The sequence below is a fragment of the Myxine glutinosa genome, chromosome 11 (genome assembly GCF_964187855.1).
Source record: "Myxine glutinosa chromosome 11, kmMyxGlut1.1, whole genome shotgun sequence".
NCBI lineage: Eukaryota > Metazoa > Chordata > Myxini > Myxiniformes > Myxinidae > Myxine > Myxine glutinosa.
Genome location: NC_136271.1, coordinates 42,502,558 through 42,525,123, shown reverse-complemented (window position 1 = coordinate 42,525,123; position 22,566 = coordinate 42,502,558). Strand labels below are relative to the sequence as shown.

The 22,566-nt window shown below is 43.6% G+C and overlaps 1 protein-coding gene across 2 annotated transcripts in view; it reads left to right on the top strand.

Annotated features, from left to right (window-relative positions):
• Positions 1–22,566, top strand: part of VPS28 (VPS28 subunit of ESCRT-I) — a 35,470-nt gene that overhangs the window by 6,058 nt on the left and 6,846 nt on the right. For both annotated transcript variants that reach the window (XM_078786592.1, XM_068130537.2), the window contains exons 4-9: positions 643–680; positions 3,179–3,268; positions 3,418–3,523; positions 10,158–10,259; positions 10,736–10,789; positions 14,494–14,585. In XM_078786592.1, coding sequence (XP_078642718.1) covers positions 643–680; positions 3,179–3,268; positions 3,418–3,523; positions 10,158–10,259; positions 10,736–10,789; positions 14,494–14,585 — 482 coding nt within the window. The remainder of the gene's footprint in view (positions 1–642; positions 681–3,178; positions 3,269–3,417; positions 3,524–10,157; positions 10,260–10,735; positions 10,790–14,493; positions 14,586–22,566) is intronic.

Sequence of the window (22,566 nt, the reverse complement as noted above, 5' to 3'; positions counted from 1 at the left end):
GAATTGCAAACCAACACTAACTAGAAACACACAGCAACACATACACAATAAAATAACGAGTGGAAATTTAGCAAAGACACGAATGGGAAAATACTTAAACTTTGCTGCCGTCAAAGAGGTCGAAGTCACTTCCTTGCTCGAGGAAGCGGAAGTGGACTCCAGGGACCGGAGATAATTGCCGAGTTTAGGAAATTGCCGAGTTTATCTGCCTCTGATGTCACCCACCTTTGAGTATACATGAAGTGCCTAATGGAATGACTTGAAAACGTGTCATTCTACTCATTGCCGATAAAAAGAAAAAAAACATTGCACTGCATTGCCGGTAAAAAGAAAAATTTAAATAATAAAATGTAAAAATATATGATTGAAAAAAAAAACAACCTCATTTTGAGCGGGTTTTGGTGTTTATTTCTGTCACATTTGAAAGTTCATTATGGCCATTATATATATCACTGGTGCATAATTTGTATACCATTATATGAGGAATTTGATATCATCATGCACAAGGGCATAGTCATCTTGCTGCAAACTGTTCCATTTGGAAATGTCTATTGCTCTGTTTTTTACCTTTTCAGAAAAAGATTAAGAATATTCTCTGTTACATTTATAATGCATATTCTCCGATGATGTTTTTTTTTATAGGAAGTGAAACTCTACAAAAATGCAAGAGAAAGAGAAAAGTAAGCTCTGTTTTGTACAGTTTTCTTTGTTCAGCATTGATTTTTATGTCATTGTGTACCTGTGTAGTTCATAATTGTGTTATTAATGATTATTTATTTATAATTTGCCCTTCATGTTCTGAGTTTACTCAAATGCAGCTTAAATTAACCCGCACACGCAAAGCAAAGAGAAGAGCGGGGTTAAGCAATTGGTTCATATCCGTCTATCCATTTTGTCAGTTTTTCATCTTCAGTTTGTGATTGAGGAATAACTTATTTAAATGAAATGTTATGTTTTGAATATGAATCGGAACATGAATAGGAAGACGAGTTTGCCGTTTTACAGTACTTTGGCTCTGAATTTGTCCCAATCGCACATGCGCAGAGATGAGTGAGATAATATTTTTACTCTGTCTGCTTGGCTGGCAGTTAAACAAAATTGGCAATCATATCAAACAGGAAACTTGCTGTTTTTAAGGATGTCATGAAAGACACAAACTACAGGCACAAACTAATGTAATGTTTTAGATATGGTGATGTAAATAGGCACTGGGCAAAACGGCGGTAAAACCTGGAATTAATTTAAACCTTGTGTTAAACCTCATGTAAACCGCTTTAAACATATATTTAAATTGAATTATATACTTGGAACACTGAAGAACACAAACCACCTTCACAATACTTCCACAAACTATGCCATATATCGATATATAGCATGAGAGGGCGTGGCATGTGAAAGGGTGCTGTATCGGGGTGAAGAAGAAGCCACCAATATGACTATGTATGATGCCAATTGACACTGCATTCTTAGATGTATTTTTTTTAAATGTTATTTTGAAAATAATAGTTGTAAATTCAAAAGGTAATACTTGGTGGAAGCACCTTTGACAGCAATTACAGCTGTGAGTCTGTTGGGATACGTCTCTACCAACTTTGCACACCTTGATTGGACAATATTTGCCCATTCTTCTGTACAAAACTGTTCAAGCTCAGTGAAGTTGCGTGGGGAGCATTCATGGACAGCAATCTTCAAGTCATGCCATAGATTTTCAATTGGATTTAGGTCGGAGCTCTGACTGGGCCACTCAAGGACATTTATCTTTTTGTTCCTTAGCCACTCCAGCGTAGCTGTAGCTGTGTGCTTTGGGGTGTTGTCATGCTAAAAGGTGAACTTCCGTCCCAATTTCAGCTTTCTTGCAGTGGGCAGCAGGTTTTCCTCTCAGATATTTCTGTATTTTGCTCCATCCATTTTCCCTTCTACTCTGGCAAGTGCCCCAGTCCCTGCTGATGAGAAGTATCCCCATAATATGATGCTGCCACCACCGTTATTCACAGTAGGGATGGTGTTCTTTGGGTGATGTGCTGTGTTGTATTTACGCCAAACATAACGTCTTGCATTTAGGCCAAAAAGTTCCAACTTGGTTTCATCAGACCACAAAACTTTTTGCTACATGGATTCAGAATCTCCATATTGTTTTTTTGCATACCTCAAACGGGAGTCAAGTTGGGACGTTTTGAGTAATAGCTTCCTTCTGGCCACCTGACCGTACAGGCTAGACTTGTGGAGTGCTTTTGCATATATTGTTGTCACATGCATACAATGACCAGTCTGCCATAAAGGCCTGTAGCTCTTTCAAAGTTGCCATTAGCGTCTTGGTGGCCTCTCTGATCAGTCTCATCCTTGCTTGGTCATACAGTTTGGAGGGATGGCCTGATCTAGGCAGGGTCTTGGTGGTACCATTCGACTTCCACTTCTTAATGATCGTCTTGACTGTGCTCCAAGAGGTATTCAAGGCTTTTGAAATATGGTATACCTATCGCCTGATTTGTGCCTTTCCACAATTTTTGTCCGAAGGTTTTTGAAACCTCCTTGGTGCTCATGGTTGAGTCTTTTCTGTGAAATGCACTACCCAGCAGAGGAAACCTACAGGAACAGCTGATTTTATTCTGAAATAATCAGAATCGCTACAATTTCACACAGATGGAGGCCAATTAACTTGGTGTGTGATTTTGAAGGTGATTGGTTACACATGAGGTAATTTACAATTGATAATATAAAGGGGGAGCGGAAGGGGTGGCCAATTATCTAACTAAGATATTCTAGTTTTGTATTTTTAATTAATTTTCTGAGATTTATAGAATTTGATTTTCACATGGAAGTTGTGGGTGCAAATAATGGGGGGGGAAAAGTCTGATTTAATTCCAGGCTATAAGGCAGCAAAAGGTGAAAAATTTGAAAGGTGGTGTACACTTTCTATAGACACTGTACGTACTTGAACCTTTATTTGTATATAGGTGTTTGTACTTAAGCAATACATTACTTCATGCTGTGTAGTGTGTAATCTCCTGAAATATGGACGTGTTGTTGAGTGGTGAACAGGATGGTAGTTCTGGAAGCCGTTGTTAATAATGATGCCGCTTTGCTGTTGCCATTGTGCTATGTAATGATTTGTTATTTTGCCTTTTCTATTTGATACCTGAACTACATATCCAGTGATTTCTTTGTTAATGCTGAACAGGTATGACAACATGGCTGAGCTATTTGCTGTTGTCAAGACTATGCAGGCACTTGAAAAAGCCTACATAAAGGATTGCGTCACTTCAAATGAGTGAGACTTACTGATTTATTTTTCTTTTTTTGTAACACACCAGTATTCGATTTGTGCAGTTATGCAGTTAAAAAAAATAATCTTTTTTTACCGAATTTTTCACAACTTTGTGGTGTTTGCTTGGTTTGGTGTGTTGTTATCGTGTGCAGGTACACGGCTGCTTGCTCACGCCTCCTCGTGCAGTACAAAGCTGCATTCAAACAAGTGCAAGGTTCAGAGTTTCAAAGTATCCAAGATTTCTGCAACAAGTTCAAGGTACACACAGATATCCACCTCCTCTGAGCAAGCGCTCCTCCGAAGAATACTCCTCGCCCAGCTGAGAGTTTAGTCTTTTCTCAGACCTACTTCCCTCTATGTGAAATTTTTTTTCTTCTGGAAAAGTTTGCTACATAAATCCATGAAAATCTAACACCAAAGCATAACAGAAAAATAATGTACAGTATGTTGAAACAGATTAAATGGAAGAATAATTCCTCTTTTCTACATTCCTGAAACTCTCCTGCACTCCACCCCTCCTTCAGCGTCCTCAAACGTATTTTTGACTCGAAGGTCTCAAGAAACTCATTTTGCAATAAATGTTCGTTTCCCATTAATCGTACACTTTTCAAAATCCAATCTCAACCCTCCCCTCCAAATCTTCCCCATCACCCCTTCCCTCCAAAACTTCCCCATCACCCCTCCCCTCCAAAACTTCCCCATCACCCCTCCCCTCCAAATCTACCCCCTTGCCCCTCCCCTCCAATTCTTCCCCATCACCCATCTCTTTCAAATCTTCCCCCTTGCCCCTCCCCTCCAAATCTTCCCCATCACCCATCCCTTTCAAATCTTCCCCCTTGCCCCTCCCCTCCAAATCTTCCCCATCAACCCTTCCCTCCAAAACTTCCCCATCACCCCTCCCCTCCAAAACTTCCCCATCACCCCTCCCCTCCAAATCTACCCCCTTGCCCCTCCCCTCCAAATCTTCCCCATCACCCATCTCTTTCAAATCTTCCCCCTTGCCCCTCACCTCCAAATCTTCCCCATCACCCATCCCTTTCAAATCTCCCCCCTTGCCCCTTCCCTCCTAAACTCCCCCCACACCCCTCCCCTCCGAGACTCTCCCTCGCTCCTCCCCTCCTAGACTCCCCTCTCACCCCTCCTCCTCAAAGCATCCTCCCCACTTCTTCCCCCTTCCAACTTTCACCTTCATCTCCCCCAACCTTCTGCCTCGCTCTTCCCCCTCCTCAAATAACCCCTCACTGTGCCTCACCCAATCACCATCAAACCTTTTGTCCGCCCCATTCTTCCCTTTCTCCAAGCTATTCTGAAATCTCTGACACACCTTCAACAGCTCTCCCTACCACTTCCTCCTCTTCCACATCTTACCCTACCCCTCCCCCCCCCCTGTTCTGTATCCGATGCTCCCCCTTCCTCTTCATTAACGGTATGGACCTCAAACATCCGGGGCCTTCGCTCAAACTTGACTGATCTCTCCATACAGGTTGCTTCTGACAAACCAGACGTGATCTGCTTAACAGAAACATTCCTCCTTCATGATGTCTCTGATTCCTTGGTATCTCTCCCAGGTTACTCCCTCCTCCGGTATGATAGACCTGAGCCTCGTCCTGGAGGTGGGGTTGCTATCTTTATAAAAAAAAACTCTCTTCCTCACTCGCCCTGCACTGCCCTCTCTCCACCTCACCCCCAGGAATACCTTTGGCTACGGCTTCCCCTTCGCTCCCACCTTTTGTTCATATGTTTGTTGTACCGTCCACCAAACAGTGATGACTCCATCTACATCTCGCTGTCTGATAATATGGACCAACTTCTATCTACCCATCCCAACTCTCTCTTCCTCATATGTGGTGATTTTAATTGTCACCATGCCAGTTGGCTGGGTGTGGGTACCGCTCTCACCAGCCATGGCTCTTCAGCAAAGGACTTCTGCGACTCACTGGGACTGACACAATCTGTCAATTTTCCGACCCGGATCTCAGTCAACGGAGCATCTTCTCTGCTGGACTTGGTTATGACGAACTTCCCTGAAAATGTCTGCTGCTCTTCTTCTGCTCCAATCGGCTCATCTGACCATGTGCTTGTTAAAGTGGACATCTCTCTGACAATTCTCAGAGAGCCCCCTCAGCATCGACGAGTCTGGCATTTCACTCAGCCAACTGGCACGGTCTTCAAGCAGCCATAAATCATCTGGACTGGTCTCCCATCTCTACCGCCTCTGACATCAACTCATCCTGGGAATTCTTCCAAAGTAAATTGCTCTCTCATGCACAGATTTATCCCATCTCGTCTTCAGTTGTCATACCCTTCCTCCCGTCCATGGTACACGGAATCTTGTGGTCAGGCTGTTGCCCAGAAACAACTTGCTTTCGTCTCCTGGAAAGCAAATCCAACGGAAGGAAATCTCATTTCCTTTCACAAAGGCCGAAACAAGTTTGTGTCCACCTTCAGGAGAGCCAGGAAATAATATCTCTCCGTTCTCAAGACCGAACTCTCTTATCTGTCTCCCTCTTCCAAATCCTGGTGGCGTCTGGTCAAATCTGTTTCTGGTGTTTGTTCCCCCTCCACCCCCTCCCTCACCTCAAACGGCTACACGGCTGACTCCGCACGTGAAAAAGCTGAATGCCTCAACTCTGTGGTTGCCTCTAAATCTTGTGTCCCAAACCCATCCCTCTCTGTACCCACCATACCCAGTCGTACCCAGCTGCTCCTGGACTCTGTGTCCTTTCCTCCTGACAAGGTGGAAAAGTTTCTGTCAACCCTCGACTCTGATTCTGCAACTGGACCTGACGGCATCAGCCCACGGGTCCTAAAATCCTGTTCTTCCGCTCTTTCACTCCCTCTCTCTGTTCTCTTCACCCTCTCTTTTGCTCAAGGTCATCTGCCATCTGCTTGGAAATCAGCCAACATCACCGCTTTGCACAAAAAAGGTGCAAAAACAGATCCTAGCAACTACAGACCAATTAGCCTTCTCCCAATTATCAGCAAAGTCATGGAATCCATCATTGCTTCGGATATGAAATATTTCCTCTTCTCCAATGGCTTGATCTCTGATCATCAATTTGGTTTCAGACCTGGTCACTCTACTCTGGACATGCTGCTTCTGCTTTCTCAACAATGGATGGAGGTCCTCAATGCCAAACAGGAAATTAGAGCTGTCTCCCTTGACATATCACGTGCCTTCGATACGGTCTGGCACCCCGCTCTGCTCACCAGACTCTGCTCCTTTGGTATCCATGGAAATCTCCATGCATGGCTGGCGGACTTCCTCTCTAGTCGTAGTCAATGTGTGGCCCTGAATGGGTTTCTCTCATCTCCTCTTCCTGTTCAGGCTGGAGTTCCCCAAGGCAGTGTTCTGGGCCCTGTGCTTTTTCTGGTCTTCATCAATGATCTCTCTGACTCTCTTGAAAATCCTCTCTATCTCTTTGCTGATGACTCTACTCCCTGTCGCTCCATTCCTCATCCCTCAGATCGGCAGTCTGCAGCCTCATCACTCTCTGCAGACCTGGACAAAATCACAGACTGCGCAAACAAGTGGAACATGTCTTTCAATCCTGACAAATCTCACACTCTTACTATGTCTCTCCGAAAAGATCGACTGGACAACCCCCCCATCTACTTTCTGAAGAATCCTCTCCAAGAAGTTCTGTCACTCAAGCTTTTGGGTCTCACTATCTGCCATGATCTTTCCTGGGAAAACCACATTTCAAATCTAGCCTCCAAAGCCAGTCGCCGACTGGGCATCCTCCGTCGTGCGAAGTCCTTCCTTGGCACACCTGAACTCCTCACCACATACAAGGCTTTCATCCGCAGCTCAATGGAATACTGCTGTCCCCTCTGGGCTGGTGCTCCTGCCTCACACCCCGCTCGTCTTCACGCTGTTGAAACCAAAGCGCTCAGAATCATTGGAATCTCCCGCGATGAAACTAACTCCAAGGGCATTTCACTCACTCACCGCAGGCAGGTTGGTGGTCTTTCCGTCTTCTACCGACTCCTCTCTGGCCTTGCCCCCCCCAGCTCTCTCTGGGCTCTGTCCCCCAAATATTCCTACAGGTCGCACAAGATCTGCCTGCAACCCTCTTATGGTTAAACTGCCAAAATCAAGACTCTCTGCTCACCTTCACTCCTCTTTTCTCCCACCTGTGGAACAAACTCCCTCACTCTCTTCAATCCCACTCCACCCTCCAGGTCTTTAAAACAGCTGTTTACCACCATCTCTTATCTTCCCCCATACAAAACCTTGATCTTTTCTACCCCCACTAATTTCACCCCAAATCCACTTTTTTGAAATACCAACTTCTGTCCTGGAAGTCCTTGGTGTCCTTGTGTTTTATACTTATCCCTCCCCCCCTTCCCACGCCTCCTCCCCCCAAGCCCTCTCCCTTCCACACATCTCCCTCCTCTCAAATGTTGTGTTTGTGTGCTTCCCCTTCTCTCCCCATCTTGTCTTCCGCTCCCTCATTTTATATATTTTGTTTGTCTGTTTGATTTGTTTGTGAAATAAATGTTAGCTCTTTCACGAGCCTCGATTCTGTATACAAAAAAAAACAAAAATAGGCAGTAAAGATGAGAAAAAGGGAATAGATGAGGGGGCAGGGGAGAGGAAGAAATAAGCCCAAGAGAAAAATTAGCCCATCAAGGATCTCAACATATTTACCTCCTCCACTGAAGGTGAACAGAGGTTGTGCTTTCACCCCTGTCTATTTGTCTGTCTGTGAGCATGATATCTCAAAACGTTATGGACAGATTTGGACAAAACTTGGTGGACATGTAGGGTGTGTAACAAGGACGACTTCATTTGATTTTGATGAAGATCTGGATTATATATATATATATATATATATATACACACACACACACACACACACACACACACACACACACACACACACACACACACACACACACACACACACACACACACACACACACACACACACACACAGTGAAACCTTGACTTACGAGTCCACCAACTTACGAGTTTTCCGAGATACGAGCCGTCGCTCGGGCGGTTTATTGCTTTGAGATGCGAGCCGAGATCTGAGTTACGAGCTTACGCCACCCGCCACCAAGTGGGTTCCGGTCACGTGGTTATCTTGCCGTGCAAGCATCTCTGCCGTATATCGCTGCTGCTTTGTTTTCGCATTTTGGTTATTTTGGAGCTTACGCCACCCGCCACCAGGTGGGTTCAGGTCACGTGGTTATCTTGCCATGCAAGCATCTCTGCCGTATATAGCTGCTGCTTTGTTTTCGCATTTTGGTTATTTTGGAAAATTTCTTAGTTTTAACCATGGGTCCTAAGAAATTGAGTGCCAAGGGCGGTACTGAGAAGAAGAAGAGGATGATGTGCTTGGATATAAAACACGCAATCGTCGAAAAACATGAGCGAGGTGTGCGTGTTGTCGACTTGGTGAGGCAGTACGATCGTAGTACTTCTACGATATGTACGATTTTGAAGCAGAAGGAGTCGATAAAGGCTATAACGCCAGCCAAGGGCGTTACGATTATTTCAAAATCAAAGCTCCGGACCTCTATCCATGAAGAGATGGAGAAGTTGTTGTTTGTGTGGTTGACGGAGAAGCAGCTCGCAGGATGCCGAGGAGGACGTATATAACGGCAGAGGAGAAGAGCATGCCAGGCCACAACTTGTTCAGAGTGCCGGCGATAGCTCGCCTTCTCTTTGTGGAAAACACGGTGAGATCCTTAACATCCAACAACTAATGGGACGCAAACGGGGCGCCCAGTTTAGCGGTACACACATTGATGAATCACCCTGCCTGTGATTCACCCATGACAGGTTATAGCTGGGTCGGGATTCAAACCCAGGCTGGACAGTTTAGAGTCAAGTGTGCGTACCTCCAGTCCAGGCCATCCTGCCAACTTGTATGCTGCATACAGGTGAAATATAAAGCGCGAGATATTTTTATATATACTGTATATTTAAAAAAAAATTGGTGTGGTTTTTGGCGGGCTGGAACGGATTAATAGCATTTCAATGCATTTTAATGGGGAAATTTAATTTGAGAAACGAGCAAATTGAGTTACGAGCTCGGTCACAGAACGAATTAAACTCGTAAGTCAAGGTTTCACTGTATATATATATTTTTTTTTTTTAAGTGATTCATTGAATGAATGAATGATCGTTTTAAGGCCATTTTTACCCGCTAGAGCAGGGGTTAGCCTTGAGGGCCCCATGACAATCATGGTTCCCTGTTTGAGGCAATGTTTTTATGGCCGGATGCCCTTCCTGACGCCAACCCTTAGTCGCCTCTTACGATGCGCACTGCGCAGGGATAAGGTGTACCTATTCTAAATCGGGGTGCACACCAGGATCATTCATCCTAGCAAGCTGGTACTCAATTTGCCGACCTCGGAAGGATGACAGGCTGATTCAACCCCCCCTGGTTTTAATTCAGCGATCGACCGGGATTCAAACTCAGGATCCTAGGATCCCAAGCCTGCATCCTAACCGCTAAGGCAACACCAGGCATCACCATCATGATTCATTGCCATTGAGAAATGGGCCCAAAGCGTATGTATATAATGATATCTCAAAAAGTTATGAACAGATTTGGACGAAACTTAATGGATAGGGTTTGGTGTGTGACAAGGAGGAAATGAGTCGATTTGGTGAGGACCCTGATACGAGAATCATCATCATTGAGAATTGCGTCCAAAAACGATATATATGGCATGATATTTCAAAACATTAGAGACGGATTTGGACAAAACTTGGTGGATGAGTTGGGTAGTTGACAAGAACAAGCCAATTGTTTTTTGGTTTTGGTTTGGATGCAGATCCGGCTTATCAGTGGGGTACAAAACGTAAACTGTCAGCCTGGCGGAGGTATGCTCTCTCCCGAGTGCTGTTCTCGTTCCTTTTTTCTCATTTCAGTTGGATTGCCCTTTGGCCATGGAGAGAATTAAGGAGGAGCGTCCAATTACAATCAGAGATGACAAAGGAAATCTGAACAGATGCATTGCTGATATTGTTTCGGTGAGTGATAACATAGATAGTTGACGGAATTTAAAAAAATACCTTTGGCAGTTTGAAAGTGATTCACTATGCTCATTAAAGGGTTTTTATTTTTTATTTTTTGACTCATCAGGCCATTGTGGAAATTATTTTAGTCAAAATGGAATGATCACCAGGCCCTTAATCAGATGGCAATATATTCTCTCTTCTTTAAAAAAAAAATTGTTTCATCATATTTGTGTTTCACTGTAAGTGACATTTAACCAATTGCACTTACAACTACTAGCACCCTTGAGATTTCCTGATATCTACAATGTGGAGTTTCCCACTATCTTAGGCTAATCTTTCTTGACACTGGTTTCTAAATTCAGAGACTGACTTCTGAATTCTTGTTTTAATCTCTGCTGTTTGCTGTTTTTGAACTGATATGAACTGATGAATGATGCAAGATTGTGGATTTTGTCCTTCATTATCATTAAAAAAAAATCTTTCCACAGCTTTTCATCACTGTCATGGACAAGCTTCGCTTGGAAATTCGAGCGATGGATGAGGTCTGTCTGTTTCGACTATTATTTAAATCCTCTTTTACAAAGTTTTTTTTTTTTTTTTGCACTTTTCTTATTCACATACATGTTGGTGAATTAACTTGTAATTGGACTTTAATGGTTGTCAGGGAGGGTAGAGACCACGTGTGTGCCACAGAGCATTACAATGTACCATGACTCAAAAGGGAATGGTAAAATGGTCACATGGCTTTTCACAAGCTTATTTCTACAGCAGTTCTATTTGGCGCTGTCTCTGCCTTAACGGCTTCATCAGTGTCTCTTAAACAAAACGTTGATATGATAGTTGTTAAAGGAAACCCTTACTGAGCTAAGGCCCCACCAAACCCTTATTGAGATTTTTGTGTTTTACGGGTAGGATATTTTATTTTTGGAGGATCGGAGAAGGAGATGCTTTTGGAGAAGGAGATGGAGATGCTTCACTCCTGCTGGATTTATCCATGATGTCAAAGGCTGAAACAGTTTTACGGTTCCACACCTGTCGGGTTGACATTGTAGAGCAGTTTAAACTTTATATACTCTATCCAAAGTCAAACGGAACATGCACTTTTACGTGACTTGACATTTTGACGTTCAGCCTTTCCGCTGAACTACGAACAATACTTCAAATTTAACGCTATCACCATGCACAACACAGGACTATTAGACGAGACCAAGCTACTGAATTTTGGGGGAAATGCAGTCACTTTCTGGGATACTCTTGGTACCAGCGATGCCACAACAATGGAATTGAGGAAATTTCCTCCTCCCCACCGATGCCAACCAATGGGGATTGTCCATGCTCTTATCCTTTTAAATTCTGAACATCAAGCATGGAAGCAGCACGTACCAATTTTTTTTTTGTCTATGGCGGTATGACTCTACCGGGATTCGAACCGCCAACTTCCCAGACTCAGAGCAGACGCTCTAACCATTACACCACCGAATCTGGTATTATGCGAGAACATCTGAAACATTTCCATGAATCTCTTCGAGTTAAATCTGCAGCCACTCACGTTTCATGCAGACATCCCAATCTTCAAATATTATTGAAAACAATGGGGTGTCCGGCATTGAAGGACCTGCCATTTCATGCTCATGTCTGTGTATATGCTGCATCTATGTGTGTTTTAGATGCTGGATTGCACAATAGCCTCGCCACGTGTAAATGCACATGTGCGCTGTGATGTGCTGTCTTGTGCTCGCCAGCTAAATGAGAATGGCGGTCCTCGCCCTGTCTGGAGAATCCTTGATCTGAGTAGAGTTATTTCTGTACATCCCAAAGATGAAAACAATCTCGGAGAAGAACATAATGCACATGTGCACCGATACTGAAATAGAGTACCCTGACAAAGCTCTTCATTAGAACAGCCAAGAATGTTCCCAATTTAGCAAAGATCGTTCTTTTTTCATACACCATACTCTTTACAGAGCGTTGGTGTTACTGAAACATCCCCTGCACAGTAATTAAACTTTCACCTGGTTTTATGTTTATTGCCTTCTCCGATCCTCCAAAAATAAAATATCATACCCGTAAAACACGACAAAAAGCTCAATAATGGTTTGGTGGGGCCTTAGCTCAGTAAGGGTTTCCTTTCACAACTTTCATATCAACGTTCACTTAATATGCGACATAAATATCGGAATGAGGTAGAACAGTTCAGAGCCTGGACTTTGCTTAACGGTTAAGGCGGATGGCTGAAGAATATCTTAGGGTCCTGATTTTGAGCCTCTGTTGTGCCATTAAATAATGCCAGATAGGTTTGTTGACTCAGCCTGTCATCCTTCCAAGGTCGGAAATGTATGTAGCAGCTTTAATACTTTAATACTAATACTTAATATTTGAGTATCCTGTGTCGGAATGGCGATCTGTCTGGGATTGGGCCGCCTATCCAATGGAAAATTGTCTCAGTAGCCGTATGGCTCTGAAGATGTTAAAGGAATAGCTCTTCTTCTTCATTATCAGTTCGAAATTGTTCGATCGATATCTCGTGGCACTTAGAAATCCTCGAATTATAGTTAATGGGTTCACTAAATAGGAGGAGACTAATACAACATATGAATCCATGACTCATTATGGCTAACTGGGCACTTTGGATGTTTTGTTTTTGTTGTTTCCAAATGATCTACAAAAATATTAAAATGCATTTTATTGGGAGGTTTGCCACTGCGTTCCCAGCAGTAGTTGAGGCAGGAATTTGGAGTTTGTTCATGGTACAGGCGATAGATCGCCTCCGCTTCGTTAAGGATACCGTGAGATCTTTAACGTCCACCAACTAATGCCGGCAGATGGGATGTCCAGTTCAACATCCATCCAAAGGACGGACAGCACAAACATTGATGAATCACCCTGCTTGTGAAACACCGGGATGACCGTTTATATTTTGTCCGATTCAAACCCAGGCTAGACCGTTGAGAGGAGAGTATGCGTACCTGTAGGCCATCCTGTCAGCCTTCATTTTGCACTGCATTAGCATTATTTATACTCTGCATAATGTTGTCTATTTACACTATTCGGTGGTGATGTAAGAGGATGATGATATTTCATATTTTGCTTTAGCTCTACAATCTTCATGGATGCCATTTTGTTCTGACTGAGGCACCAGCCTGTTGTTTTGTCAGTTGAAGAGAAACCATTGTACAAAACATTTGGTTTCACCATTTATTTATCGCTACAAGAGGGAGGCTCGTGGAATGGTAAGGTTAATTGTCAGTAGGGTTGTGGGGCAACAACTGGACACTACTAATAAACAAACAGGAAAGGAACAGAGAGACAGACAGACAACACTGAAATCAGCAAGAGTGTTGGGTTAGGAAATAGGAAGGGTTAGTGGGAGTAGTAATGATCATGCGTCGGGATAGGGAATGGCAAAAGATGGCGTTGCACTGAATGCTTGAAGTCCTGGAGGGAAGATTAAGACAGAACAGCCCCTGGAAGGTGTTCCATGGATGGTTGAAGTGAGGAATAAAAGTTGAGGTTTGCTGTCAGCCAATATTTTGGAAGTTTATCAAGAAGAGGGTTACCGGAAGAACGTGTGCATCTTGGAGTTGCTGAAGCGGGTCGAAGGACTGAGGGAGTAACGTTGAAACAAACAAAAAAAAAACAACCTTTAGAGGCCATTTTTCCCCGCAAAGCGGGGGTTGGCCTTTTTTTCGGGCACCGTGGTTGTTGTTGTTTTTGTTGGTCCCATTTTTGAAGCAATGTTTTACGGCTGGATGCCCTTCCTGCCGCCAACCCTTTTTGTCGCCTTTTACGACAAACAGGGAATTACCAGTGAACTGGTACTCAATTAGCCGACCTCGGAAGGATGACAGGCTGAGTCAACCCCCCTGGCGTTAATTCAGCGTAACGTTGGAGAATATATATTAGAAAACCAAGGTGACCGACCCGCCTGCCAAGTGAGAGCAAAATAACAAATGTGAGCAAATCAAACACATTGATAAAGCTAGAGATGAGCAGAAATCCACTTCACTTGCATCACACCTGCCCTGTTTTTATTTAATTTTTCCTTTATTTTTTGGCTTGTTTGATGTGATTTGTTCACACTCTACATACACTAATAACAGTATGCGATGTCTACCATCCTTTAAAAATTGAAAGTAGTAATGATTAAATGGGATTTGAGATGCTAATCTCTAAATGAGGAAGGGAGTGGTTGTTTACATGGGGTTAAGGTGTGCGTAAGCATCTTTTTTTTTTGATTCTACCCCAGATTCAACCGGATCTACGTGAGCTCATGGAAACTATGAGCCGCATGAGTTCCCTTCCTTCTGGTTTTGAAGGCAAAGAGAAGGTCAATTCCTGGTTAGTATTTCTTTCCTATTCATTTTACTTTTTTCCTTTTTTCTCTAATATTTCTTTTGGCGTTTGACTCTAGATTGTACAAAACATACTTTCCCATCACCACCTTCTGTTACCCAAACCCACTTTTGAATTTTTCTACACTCATGCTCCCTCTTTTTATATTTCGTCCCTGTCCACTCCACCTCACATACAGTCATGCGTCGGCATTTTTGTCCACCTGTTCCCCTCCACCCTTTTGGTTGCCTGCGATGAATGCTTTCTTGTTTAGCTTTGCTATTAGCCTCAAATTCTGCAGTATATATATATATATATAATATATATATATATATATATATATATATATATATATACACATACATACATACATACATTCAGAACCAATACATTCAGAACTTCGCTGCCCATCTACTCACCCATTCCCGGACCCGTGACCACATCACCCCCATCCTTTATAAGCTTCACTGGCTCCCCATCCCCCAGATAATCCAGTACAAAATCCTCCTCTTGACCTACAAAGCCCTCCATAACCTGGCCCCATCCTACCTGACTGACCTCCTCTCCAGACACACTCCCACCCGCAACCTCCGCCCTGCTGGTACCAACCTCCTGACCCCCCCCCCCCCCCCATCCGGACCAAATTCAGATCCTGGGGGGACAGGGCCTTCTCCATCGCTGCTCCCACCCTCTGGAACTCACTACCTCACACCATCCGAGACTCCTCCTCACTCACCACATTCAAAACATCACTCAAGACCCACCTGTTCAACACTGCATTCAACATTTAACCCACAGCATTTAACCCCTGACTATCTCTTCTCCTTCTCCTTCCTTTTGCTTTGATTAATTATTTACCGATTGATTTTTGTCTTTTTGCACTTGTTTTTTGTACTCTGTCAAAGCGCCTTTGGGCTTCTTGAAAAGCGCTGTATAAAATAAATGTATTATTATTATTATTATTATTATTGTTATATATATATATATATATATATATATATATATATATATATATATATATATATATATATATATATATATATATATATTGTTATGTCGGTGGGGTAGCAATATGTAGAGCCAGATAGATCTGTGTAGGTAACGTGCTTCGTCTGTCGCGGTAAGGAATCTACCTTGTAATTTTCATGTGTAGGCGTTTTGTCGGTTAAGAGTATACCTGTGAGCATATCAGGATGTTCGAGTGATAAGTAGCATAGGGATTAAAGAGTAGCGACCCTGTGTGTCACACCTGGTAGCTAAACCTTTGTCCCTTATGGCAATGCACACCAACATAGACATGTAGTTAGGTCCCTAGTGCAACACTAAATAATTCCCTTCCCTGACATGACTTTGAAAGACGAACAGGCAAGGAAACCAGGTCAGGGCACCGCCGATGATGGCCGCCACCAATTACACCTCCGACAGGCCTAGCCACATCGAGTGCCATGCGCTATGACCACGGAACAGGGAACGAGTGAAGGGGCAGCGCGGTAGGCACAGACCTCCAGCCGGCGAGTCGGTGGAGGGCACTGATTGGGTGGCGCGCCAGGGCTGACGTGACCACCGCGGGAAGGTTATTTAAGGGCGCGCCGAAGGTCATTTTCTCTCTTGCGTCTTTTGTGGCTCTTGCGGTTCGTGCTCTGGAGATTCCTGGCCCTGGCAGTCCCGGTGCGATCTTGAGTGGAGAGAGTCTTGTCCCTGGTTGAGTTGGCTTGAGAGTTGGCTTATCGATCGTGTGTGAAGATCGACCTCGTGGTGCTTGGAGTGGTGCTCGGTGCTGTGGTGCTGGAGCGAGGGACCTCGTGGGTGCATCGGGGCTGAACGGAGCTGTGTTGGACGGCGGACAAGACAAGACGAGAGACAGATAAGGCCGCACACACCATTTTACACACCATGACGAGACAATTCTTTTCGTAATTCAACTTTCTTTGTTCGTTTCTGAGTCCGGTGTGTGGGATCCCAATTTAGTTACATTATTTGATTAATTATCGTCGCGTTTCTCTGTCCCGATTCTTATTTCAATAAACCCTTGTATTATTTTTCCATTCCTTTAAAATCTTGTTTGCCGTTTGAGTTCGTTCGCCTTCCACAGGTACGCGCTTTTACCGCAGCTTCCATTTTCCTTCTTCCTCCCACGCGACCATAGTAAAATCCGTATTGGTTGTTGCCTCCGAAAAAATCAGTTTAGGCCTATCCACGGTCTCTGGTGTTAACCGGAGTCGCACGACAATATATATAGATATATATATATAGATAATAGATATATATAGATATGTATATATATATATGCTTTTCTTTAATGTTTTTATGTGGAAAGGGGTGGGATGTATAGCAAGATTGGTAATAATAGCATGGATCATGTGACTGTGCAGTTTAGATTACTCTTGCACCATGGAAAATGTCAGAGTAAGTTGTATTGTAAAACTTGCACTGAGGAGGCAGTGAGTATTGACTTTAAGACAGTATAGAGTAACTTTGTTGTGTAAAACCTCCTGTTTTTGAGCAAGGCTGGATGACGACTTAGGCACAAAGATGCAACTAGAAAGCAGTGTTTGACCAGTGCACTGCAAGCCATGGTGGCAAGGTTAGCTGGGAGCCTTGGAGAGGTGGGCGTAAGACCTTCTATCGGGGCCACCCCATGGGGCGGGACATCCCGGAAGATGGCACACCCACAGCCGCCGGTGGCCGATGCATGTCCACGTTAACGATGGGACCCGCCATTCATGAAGGCAGTACCCAAGTTTACGAGTGCCGTCACCATGCGGAGCACGTCGGTATTTAATTGAGTTGGAGTTTTGAAATTTCCCAGTTCACATTCCCAGATAGTTATCACAGTGTGCTATTTAGAGTTGGAATCCAGTAAGAATTGATGAGCTTTGGACACAGCAGCATATACATGTCTCTGCTTCGTCGCTGGGACCGGTGGACAACCTTGGAGACATGGACGCAGCCATCCCTCACCTTCTCCACTTAACTCCTGCCATCTTGCTCACCCTTAGCCTGTACATCACAATCGTGCCAGCTTTTGAGTACCGGTTCGGTTCTGATCCTACTTTAGCGTCTTGTCTCTCTCTTCCCATATACCTTTGACAAACCATTTTAACTAGCCGAAACCCGTGGAACATCCACGGAAGGGAGGATGTGGTGTATGGATAGAGTGTACCATTATGGATGGCATAGGGGATTTGCTTGTCCGAGTAAGAGTTAGGAAGAAAGATGAGAATGAAGAGTGCGTATATGCACAACGATCGCCGACACCGGCACAAATGCATGCTCTGGATTGTCCACTCAGTGGACGGCTTGCTTTCGCCTTCGCCTGTCCAATCAGCGGACGGCTTGCTTCGCCTTCGCCCAGCAGACGCCAATACGATGGCGTCGTAATATGGCGTCGTATCGGCAGTTAATCGGATGCTTTTGGGTCCCAACGTCGGCTAATTCAGATTTTTCGAGTATGTCTGTACGTGATAAACAAAGGGCGCAGTTCGTAGATCGTAAATCCATTAGTGCCATGGGCATCGGGTCACTGGGTGCGGCGTAAAAGGGATAACAAAGTCGAGTCCTTTCGCTATTATTATATAGATTATTATATAGATAGCTCTTAAAGGTCCACAGCCACGGAATCTCACTTAAAATGCATTTGATGTCATCTAAATGTCTTTTTATGGTGAATTCAAATATGGCATTGATTTTTTGTTATATTCACTCTGAAACATTAAAAATGAAAGAAAACTGAACCACTTGGGAACGCCCCTAAAAATTCTGCCCCATACCTCAAAGCCGATGACGTAATCCATGTGACGTCACCTCCAGAACGCAGCTCGCTCGCAAGCGTGCTCCACGTGCATTTGCTTGATACAAATCAAACACTTATTTTAACTCCGATGTACATTCCGTTTCCACTTTTAATGAGAAGTAGGGGTCTGTGCAACCATTCATGAACTTTATTTGGTGCAAATCGGATAATTTTTAGCCGAGTTACCTCAGACCGCGAGTTGTTATTTATATATTAATTCACACATAGTTGAGTACGTGCAGGCCGCTCCACGGAGCGACCTTGCGGGCTTGTTTTAACTCCGATTTACATTCTATTTCCACTTTTAGTGAGAAGTAGGGGTCTGTGCAACCATTCATGAACTTTATTTGGTGCAAATCGGATAATTTTTAGCCGAGTTACCTCAGACCGCGAGTTGTTATTTATATAATTCACACATAGTTGAGTACGTGCAGGCCGCTCCACGGAGCGACCTTGCGGGCTTGTTTTAACTCCGATTTACATTCTATTTCCACTTTTAGTGAGAAGTAGGGGTCTGTACAACCATTCATGAACTTTATTTGGTGCAAATCGGATAATTTTTAGCCGAGTTACCTCAAACCGTGAGTTGTTATTTATATAATTCACACATAGTTGAATACGACCCGAGAATCGCAACGTCACTCCATTTAACTTTATTAAAATGACGATAAAGACATTTCCTTATATATCCTAATTTAAAATGTTCAAGGGAATAAAAAGACCATTTGGTTCACATCACCCATGTTCACACCACTCGACTGTCCAATCAGCGGACGGCTCGCATCGCCTTCGCCCAGCAGACGCCAATACGATGGCGTCTTAAGATGGCGTCGTATCGGCCGTTAATCGGATGCTTTTGGGTCCCAAAGTCGGCGAATTCAGATTTTTCGAGTATGTCTGTACGTGATAAACAAAGAGCGCGGTTCGTAGATGGTAAATCCATTAGTGCCGTGGGCATCGGGTCACTGGGTGCGGCGTAAAAGGGATAACAAAGTCGAGTCCTTACGCTATTATTATATAGATTGTAATGGAACCTTTTACCATTTTCCTACCTTTCCACTCGACCACCGCCAGTTTTGACTACTTTGGGTGAACTTTTGGCGAACCCAGTAACTTTGAACACAGTTTTACCACTACTGCGAAATCTGCGGCGAAATTCATAAGACCTCCGGCTCAGAGCGACCATACTATCGACACCTCTGACGTGACAATATCATAATCTTGCTTATCTCATCAATCAAAGCGGACAGAATCTTCAGGAAATTATTTTTGAATGAATTGTAAATACTAGGGCGTGCCCGCACGTACGTGCTTGCCCGTACGTGCTTGCCCGTACGTGCGTGCAAAAAAACATGCGTGCAAACAACAACAACAAAAAAAAACTTTGAAACCACGTGGCAGTAACGACCACAGAACCCCCCCCCCCCCTCTATTTACATGAAATGGTTTGGTCCATTCGCAAAGCCAAAGCGAACGGCTTGTGAGTACGGTGACCATACCTTGGGAACCACTTGTCCGATTAATTTCAAACCTTGAAAAGGCACATCCTCGGGTCCCCAGCAATATACCTGGCAAGTTTCAAGTATATCGGACCGGTAGTTGTCGAGAAACAGCGGTCGCATACAGACAGACACACACACACACACACACACACACACACACACACACACACACACACACACACACACACAGAGATTGCTGGAATTATATAGAGATAGTATGAGGGGCATCTAAATATACATTTGGGACTTGTGTTTTCCTGGATCTTGGGCTGTGTTTTCCTGGATCGTAGCATTTACCAAGAAATATATTCAAAAACTTCCGTTTATCTCAGACTAGCTGAATGCACCTGGCGTTGCCTGGGTTCTTTTTGAATGAATTTAATCTTCTATACATAGGTCTTACTACTATAATTCAGCTTTTACTCGTGGCCGTAGAAGATTGACTACTATAATTCAGCTCAGCTTTTAATTGCGAAATGGGCCCAGCCCGGCCGAGGCGGCCTCGACCGGCCTCGCCACCTAGTCTATAACCTTCTCGGGGCCCATCCCAACATTTTTTGTTTGAGGTTTCCTCCTATCTTTCACCGTTCAGGAGATTAGCACGTGCAGACAAACAAACAAACAAAAACTTTCTTTTATATATACATATATATCTATATATACACAAAGAATTAAGTTAAGCACCCCTACACAAAGAATTAAGTTAAGCACCCCCTAATCCTGTCCTGAACCTGAACCCCCTCGAGCACGTTTGGGACATGTTGGGACGACAAATTGCGAAGATGGTCCCTCCAATAGCCAATCTGGATGAATTGGAACGTGCATTACATCGGGAATGGAACAACCTGCCACAGCAACGCATACGACGGCTTACAGGGTCTATGAGACGTAGGGTTGAGTCAGTGATCCGATCACGTGGGTCCTACACACGTTATTGACGCAAAGATCGCTAGAGGTCTTCTCAGAACAATGACTGTACGTTAGAAAACATAAACGTCATCCACACTGTCCGTGATGGACCTATAGCTCCATACTTAAATTGAGGTGAAAATATGCCTAAAATTCCCAAAAAATTTCACCTTAAATTATTCAGAATAAAATATTGAAAACGGCATGATTGTTATGTTTTTATGTGACCATAATATCACTTCTCCAGAAAATATAGCAATATCATGGGTATATTACACTGTTTTGACGACAACAAACTTGTAATGTGCGAGGTTGTAAAAAAACGGGGGGGGGTGCTTAACTTAATTCTTTGTGTATATATTATAGAAGACTCGCCGAAAGCACCCGGCGTTGCCTGGGTTCTTTTTGAATGAATTTACTACTATAATTCAACTTTTACTCGTGGCCGTAGAAGATTGACTACTATAATTCAGCTCAGCTTTTAATTGCGAAATGGGCCCAGCCCGGCCAAGGTGGCCTCGACCGGCCTCGCCACCTTGCCTATAACCTTCCCGGGGCCCGTCCCAACATTTTTAGTTCTTTTTGAATGAATTTACTACTATAATTCAGCTTTTACTCGTGGCCGTAGAAGATTGACTACTATAATTCAGCTCAGCTTTTAATTGCGAAATGGGCCCAGCCCGGCCAAGGAGGCCTCGACCGGCTTCGCTACCTAGCCTATAACCTTCCCGGGGCCCGTCCCGACATTTTTTGTTTCAGAGGTTTCCTCCTATCTTTCACCGTTCAGGAGATTAGCGCGTGCAGACAAACAAACAAACAAAAACTTTCTTTTATATATACAGATAGAAGATAGATAAAAGCACATATCATCACACTAAAATACGCAATTTGGTGTCTGTCTGTCTGATGATTTTTTGACCACGATACATTCCGTCGTTACTTATCCAATCTCAACCAAACTTGACAGGATGACTAAGGGTTACACAATGAAGGTTGTAGCACATTCATTTGCCCCCCTCCCCAAGGGGGTTTTCTCCCCCGAGCGGGTTTTCCCCGCCATTGTCGTCAATGGGGTTGCGTTTTGAGGTGTATATCAATGTTAAATTAGCTTTATCGTGGCATTTTTCCAAGGTCTCTTCTGTTAACAAATCGAATGATAATAGCATAATATTAATGTTATTACAAAACAATATTGATACTAATAATATCCCACCTCCCTAAGGGGTTTTTCCTCCTTGAACAAACATCGAGTCAATGTTTATAAATAGCTTTTCATGGGAGCAACGGCCTCTACCTGAAGTAAAAAAAATTATAAACCACAAACACGTATGATTAGTTTTTAACTCAACTGGACTACCGTCCAGTTGAGCTCATCACATACTGAACCCTCCGGCGTCTGTCGTCTGTCGTCTGTTAACTTTTCGACGTTAACACTCCAGCGTCCACAAATATCAACAGATTCTGATCACACTTGACATGCAGAATCCTTACCCCAAGGACGAAGTTGGTATTACATTTCAGCCCGATCCGTTGAAAAATGGCGGACGTAGGCGACCATTTTGTTTTTGGTCATGAAAACGACGTTAACACTCTAGCGTCCACAAATATTAACAGATTTTGATGAAACTTAGAATGTTTAACCCTTACCACACAAGGTAGGTTGCTATCGCATGTCAACCCGATCTGTCACAAAATGGCCACCATAGGCCGGCATATTTTTTCAGCTCTGAAACGACGTTAACAATCTAGCGTCCACATATATTGACGAATTTTCATCAAATTT